A 6,938-nucleotide genomic window follows, 5' to 3' on the forward strand; every position below is an offset into this window, starting at 1 on the left:
GTAGATCTGTCAGTTCCCATGTGTCATTCTTCTCAATTGAGCCAATCTCCTCATCCATAGCTTTCTTCCATTTGTTATTAAGCATGACCTCCTCAAAGCTTATATCATCTACACCTGCTAAAAGACATATAACACGTACCTCGTTAGTAGTATTGTACATATCTTGGAGAGTTCGAGATCTAAGCCACAAAGGTTCATCTTCGTCAGTATTTTCATCATCCTCCATGCCTCCATTTCCACCTGTCGAGCTCCCATTCACGTTGGTCGAGCTCCTGTTTACATTGACCGAGCTCCTATCTTCAATTGGCGGGCTTTATTTTCCGAGTTTTGTGCTTGCTTCTAGCTTTTCCTTCATGTCATGCCAACTCCATTCATTTTGTTCATTAAACTGCATATCTCAGCTTACCAGAACTTTCTTAGTTATTGGGTTTATAACTTATATGCTTTGGTCTTTTCGTCATAACCAATAAACACGTATTTCTTATTCATGTCTTCCAATTTAGTTCTCTATTGTGTTGGAATGTGACCATAAGCCATGCTTCCAAATACTTTGAGATGTTTCACACTTGGTTTCCTACTACTTCAAGCTTTCTGGGTGTCTTCTCTTCTAGCTTTGCATGTGGGCATCTATTTTAGACATAAACAACACAATGTACTGCTTTTGTCCAAAATTTCTCTAGCATGTTCTTACTTTTGAGCATGGTTCGAATCATTTTGAGAATGGTTTGATTCTTCCTTTCTGCTACACCATTTTGTTGCGGTGAGTATGGAGTTGTTAAGAAACACTTTATTCCGTGTTCCTCACAATATTCCATGAATTATCCTTATATGAACTCAACTCCCCTGTCAGATCGAACAACTTTTATTAGCTTCCCAGTCTCCTTCTCAACCATCGTCTTGAACTTCTTAAACACCTCGAGCACCTTGGATTTCTCTTGTAAGAAATATACCCACGTCTTCCGTGAAAAGTTGTCCACGAACAAGATAAAGTATTTCTTACCACTGAAAGACTTAGCGGTGAATGGTCCGCACAGGTCAGTGTGAATTAAATCGAGTTGTGTCTCTACTTAGTACTCAATAGTCTTCGGAAATTCTGTCCTCGGATGCTTTCCAAGTATATTGTCTTCACCAAACTTCTTTTTTAAACTCTATATCTAGTAGTCCATTCACCAACTACTTCTTTGATAGCTCAGTCAATCCTCCAAAATTTAAGTGGCCAAAGCAGAAATGCCACATCACAGCTTCATCTCTCACATCCATCTTCACACATTTCCCCTGTACTATGTTTAGCTCCATCTTGTATATTCTGTTTTTCTTCATTTCAACTCGGGTTATCAGGCAACCGAATTTGTCCTTCAATAACAATACTCGTTCCTTCATCAAAATTGAGTTTCCCTTTTCCAGCAACTATCCTATGCTAAGAATATTACTCTTGAGATCAGGTACATAGTACATGTCGCGCATTTCACCAAATTGACCATCCTTTTGAAGATATCAGATTGTACTTCTCCCCTTTACGGCTACCTTTGAATTATCTCCAAAAGAAACATGTTTGGCATCCACTTTGATGAGCTCTTTAAACATGTTTTCATCACCACACACGTGATTACTAGTCCTCGTATCTAGATACCAAACTCAGTTGTTTGAACAACTTGACTTTAACTCGACATCTGTTGTTTTGTTTATATCCATCTCAACTTCTGTACTCCTAAATATCAAGCAACTCAGAATGAGTTTCGTACTCCAACTTGGAAGCCCGACCTTACAGCTCGGTAGTTCAGTCTTTGGGGTTCTTGACATCATCAAGATCCCAATCTCTTCATTAGCCTCCTCAGTAAGGAAATTTGTTTCCTTTTTCTTTTCAACTTGACAGTATTTCGCTATGTAACCGACCTTGCCACAATTATAACACTTGGTCGACCTACAGTCATTGGCATAATGACCATGCTTGCCACATTTATAGCATTCTACTCCAGAATTATTAGACTAAGCTCCTCTACCTCTCACTTTTCCACTACCTCTCCAGTTTTGTTGCCCAGTTTGTTCATCTCCGTCTTCACGATCACCTTTTCCATGACCTCCTCATCCACGACCTCTTACTCCAAGACCAACTCGACCTTGAGTGTTCCGAGCACCTCCCTTCTAGTCAAGTTTTTCCTGAAGTACCTGATCAAGTGGCTCAAACAACGTTCTCCTTCGTTGCTCGTGTGCCTCCAAAGACCCAACAAGCCCTTAAATCGAGAGAATGGTCAAGTCCTTGGACTCCTCAATTGCATACACAATATTCTCGAAGTCCTTAGTTAATAACCTTAGGATCTTCTCCACAATACAGCTAGCAAGAAATTCCTCTCCATTTCTTCCGAGTTGATTCACTACCACCTCCACTCGAGATATATATTTGGTCACTTGTTCTCTACTCTCCATTCTTAAACTCTCAAACTCGCCTCTGATAGTTTGAAGTCTAACTTGCTTTACACAGTTATCGCCTTTGTAAACTTTCTAAAGAATCTACGACGTTTCTCTTGAAGATTTAACATTCACTATCTTCTCAAAGCCAGACTCATCAACCGCTCCATATAGTATGTACAGGGCGGACTGATCCTTCACCCATGATTTTCTTAATGTGACAACTTGGGCCATTGTTTGGTCTACATCTTCCGCAGGCTCTTCGTAGCCATTTGCTACAACATCCCAAACGTCTTGGGATCCAAGAAAGGCTCTCATCTCCACACTCCAAATGTTAAAGTTGACTTTCTTTGTCAACTAATGCAAGGACATACTATTTGCTAGGTTGGTCATCTCTCTCACGTTATCTCTTTCTCACTTGGACACTCAGGCTCTCTTAGCTCTGATGCCAATTTGTTAGAAAATGACACTCACTTAGATATTTCTGAATATGCTTTTGGTGTGTTTTTGATGACTTGCTCCAGAAGAGGTGTGGTTTGAAGACAGTGGCATGAGGAATTGGATCGTGAGCAGTGAAGAAGTTAGCACACGAGAAGCAACTGGTAGCAGAATGACTTGGATGCAGCAGATGATATCACTTGTGGTTTGGCAGCAGAGGAAGAATGAATTCAGTGGATGCAGAGATGGAGGAAGAGCTCTATGGTGAGTGGATTCTCTAGCTCAGACGGCCTTCACTGGAAGGAAGCTAGAAGGAGAAGGAAAGCTCAATAAGAAGTGACTTTTGGCAGAGTTCTGGTTGCTGGAAAATGCATCAGCAGAGTAAAACTCAATATCTTCAAAAGTGTCTTTACAAGGGTAGCTACCATGAATTTATATGTGATCCATGGAGCTGCAGCTATGATGTAAAGCGTGACCCATGTGTAAAATGTGAAGAAACATGAAAACGTGTTAAAAGCTAAAGCAACACGTGAGCTGGTGGAGTGGAAGTGCTGCAGTGGTGTGTTTAGCAAAGACTGGTGGTACAACTAGCAACTTTGACCAACAACTGGACAGTTTTACCCTTCTCTTGGTGTCTTCAAATTCCACTTAAATTGAAGGAAAAGAACGCGCCCTGTTGTGTCCATATCTTTAAGCTCTTCTTGAATTCTTCTAGCCATACTTCTAGTAATGGGTCCATGCCCTAACTCATCATCTCCTTCCCCTTGAAGAGGATTTGTCCTCAAATCTGTTGGTTTCTCTTTGTGAGGACTTATTTTTGTAGGATCCATCAAAGTTCCTCCCGGATCAAATAGGAATCTGCCATAATCATCAAACATAGCTTGAATTAGATTTATTTGACCCAATAAGATACCTAAAAAAATATGTTTAGAAGAAGGTTTCCTATTTTTGAAAATTTTAATTTCGATACAATAAAGAAACCTTACTTCTTTTGAAATTTTATTTTTGTCTTGAGTTAGTTGTAACCACAAAGGTAACAATAACTCAAGTGAATTGCCACATGTTTCAAGTTGTAACTTTGTTAAATATGGAGTGGTAAATTCTTGGAAAGAAAAGTAGAATTTTGAAAACTTAATGATAGATGAAAGAAAATTAAAGGATAGAAAACCTCCCCTTAAGAGTCTTGGTTCTATGAGGAATGTAGACAGAGGTTCTATTTTCCCTTCTTTTCTTCTTTTCTCTTCTCTTTGCTCTTGCTCTCGTTTTTCTTGTTCTCTTTTCTCTTCTTCTTTTCTTTCCTCTTCCTCTCTTTTTCTTCTCTCTATTTCTTCTTTTTCTTGCTCCTTGTTGAGCTTCATTTGTGTTTGATCTTTGGCCACCTGGATAGGTGACAGAGGATGAAGCACAAATTTCTTATCATTTTTGTGAACAGTTATGGTATTGGTGCGACCATGGTGTGTAGTGTCATTATCAAATTGCCATGGTCTTCCTAATAGCACATGGCAAGCTTCCATAGGAACTACATCAAAAATAACATCATCTTTGAAGTTTCCTATGGAAATTGCCAATTTAACTTGATTCTTGACTGTTATTTCCCCATCTTGATTTAGCCAATGAAGTTTGTAAGGTTTTGGATGGGGTATCACAGTAAGATTCAGTTTTTCAACCAGCCTTGTGCTACAACAGTTACAGCAAGATCCACTATCAATAATGAGAGAACAATATTTTTCTGCAATTTGACATCTTGTGTGAAAGATGTTCTCTCTTTGTGATAAGTGTTCTGGACTTGGTTGACTATTAAGCACCCTTCTCACCATGAGAAGTGGACCCTCACAAGGATATACTTTCTCTTCATTACCTCTTTCTTGCTCATCCTCACTTTCACTAGGGGTTTCACTTTCACTCCTATATGTGTCACTACCTCTTAAAATGATTGTTCTTTTGGTAGGACATTGAGCAGCTATGTGACCCCTACCCAAACATTTAAAACACTTGATCTCACTAGTGCGAGTGTGTGAAGATGATTCCTGTTTGGGTTTTTCAACTATATTGGCTAGAGGTTTGAGGGGTTCTTTTTCTTTTACAATCTTCTGTTCAAAGGGGGATGGAAATCTTTTAACAGAAGCTTTTCTCAAATTTTGTTGTTCTACCTTTATACACATTTGAACAAGATCATTCAAATCTCTATAAGGTAGTAGTTCAACCCTATCCCTGATATCAAGATTCAACCCACTCAAAAATCTAGCCAAGGTAGTTTCCTCGCCCTCTGTTATTCCTGCCCTCATCATGTATAGCTCCATCTTTTGTCTGTATTCTTCAACAGACATAGATTGTTGTTGCAATCTTTGGAGCTTATCCATGAGTTCTCTTTTGTAGTATGAGGGTATGTGCCTTTTCCGAAGGGCATTTGTAAGCTCATTCCAATATTTTATTGGAGGAAGTCGTTGTCTTAGTCTCTCTTGGACTGTAGCAGTCCACCAGTACATTGCATACCCTTGAAAACTTAGGGTCGCAAGAGATAATTTTCTTTCTTCTCCAACTTGATGGCAAGCAAAAATTTGCTCGACCTTCATTTCCCAATCTAGGTAAGCCTCAACATTATCTTTTCCATGAAAATGAGGCAATACCACATTAACTTCCTTAGGAGGAGGAGGATTTTCAAATTCCCTCCTGTGTCTTCTTGATGAAGAGGGTTGATGATAATATTCTCCTACTCTTAAGGCCTCTTGTTCATATTGGGACTCTCCACTATAACTTCTCTCCCTATTTTGGACTTGTTCCTCTCTCAAAAGTTTCAATTCATTTTCAACCATGGCACTATGTAGCTCTCTGTGGACTTTTTCTTGACTTATTTTTCTCTCAATCTCATTGAGTTGATTGACTAGTGTTTGGAATGAAAATTGATCTTTGGGAGGATCACTAATTCTAGGGGATTGTCTTCCAAACATTTTGATGAACTTAAAAGTTTTCTTGAAGTAAAGACTAGAAGTTTTCACTTGAGGACAATATTCCAGGTAAGAGAGGTGAACCGTATAGGTTGCTTAAATACCAAGTCTTGCCTTGCCAAATATATCCCTAGTTACTTACTAAAAGTCCTTAAATCAAAATTACCTCTAGATTCATTAAATGTTTAAAGACACACTCAACTCAAAGAAAAACTAGACCCTAAATGCGGACTTCTAAGACTTGGCCTATGCGCTTGCAAAAATTGAAAGAAGTGAGATCTCCTAAGTGAGGCTTGGAACTTTGTATCCAAGACACACTCACTGTCTACATATTTTATATGAACAATTAAACCAAAGTTTGCAAGTGAAGGAAGAACACTTGTGAATTCTTCCAAGTCACTTGCTTAATGGCCAATTACAAGTATTTTTGCAAGAATAGAAATGAAACAACAAGAGAATGGAAAGTAGAGGTGGTGTGCAGCTCTGGCTTCTCTCAAAGGAAGTGAAATTAGTTGATTCACACTAATCTCAAAGCTGCTAAGTGAATTATGCTGCTGTTGCAGCAACCAGTTTGATGCAAATCAGTGAAAAATGTGGTTCTGCTGCACCAAAAAATCAACTCCAAAATTGATCTTTCCTTGCTCCAATCCACTGCCTAAGATGCTACCAGTGTTGTAGGACCACCTGAGATAATTCTGCACCCCACAAAGAGCTCATACAAACCACCAATAATCATTTATTAAGCCAGAAAATCAACACTGCTGCTGCCAGAAAACTGTTAAACCAGAATGCACAACTGTAGTTTTATCAAACAGCTTATGTGCAGGATTTTCAAACAACTTAAATCAATCAATTAATCGGTTTCCAATGAATGGTGGCACTCAAAATGAACTTAGGAAAGGATCTAGAGTGGATTTGAAAAGCAAGAAACAAAGATAAGTTGCAGCTATGATCAATTCGAAACCAAATTTAAGCTAGGCAACGTGTTTGACAAAATGCCTAGGAGAATGGCTGAAAATTGTGCATTAGAATTGTACAATTTGTTGAGTACAGGTTCAAACAACTTTTTACAGTGCAGTTTATGGTGAGATTTGAATTGTGCACTTCTTTTAATTCAATTGAACCAAGCTTTTGCTACCAATCTAACAT

The 6,938-nt window shown here is 38.7% G+C and overlaps 1 protein-coding gene across 1 annotated transcript; it reads right to left on the reverse strand.

Annotated features, from left to right (window-relative positions):
* Positions 1-3,461: 3,461 nt before the first annotated feature.
* Positions 3,462-5,417, reverse strand: LOC148200593 (uncharacterized). The gene is made up of 2 exons (XM_088112998.1): positions 4,013-5,417; positions 3,462-3,757 (listed from the first exon to the last, which is right to left on the reverse strand). The coding sequence occupies exons 1-2, from the start codon at positions 5,415-5,417 to the stop codon at positions 3,462-3,464; spliced, it is 1,701 nt and encodes a 566-aa protein (XP_087969124.1).
* Between the last annotated feature and the right edge of the window lie 1,521 nt (positions 5,418-6,938).

Source organism: Vigna umbellata, chromosome 4, assembly GCF_029865625.1.
Source record: "Vigna umbellata cultivar VRB3 chromosome 4, Vumbellata_1.0, whole genome shotgun sequence".
Lineage (NCBI taxonomy): Eukaryota > Viridiplantae > Streptophyta > Magnoliopsida > Fabales > Fabaceae > Vigna > Vigna umbellata.

Coding starts and splice junctions, on each gene's coding strand:
- LOC148200593 (XM_088112998.1), bottom strand. CDS start 5,417: ATGAAGGTCGAGCAAATTTTTGCTTGCCATCAAGTTGGAGAAGAAAGA. Junction 3,758..4,012: donor ACCAAGACTCTTAAGGGGAG/GTTTTCTATCCT, acceptor ATATTTTTTTAG/GTATCTTATTGGGTCAAATA.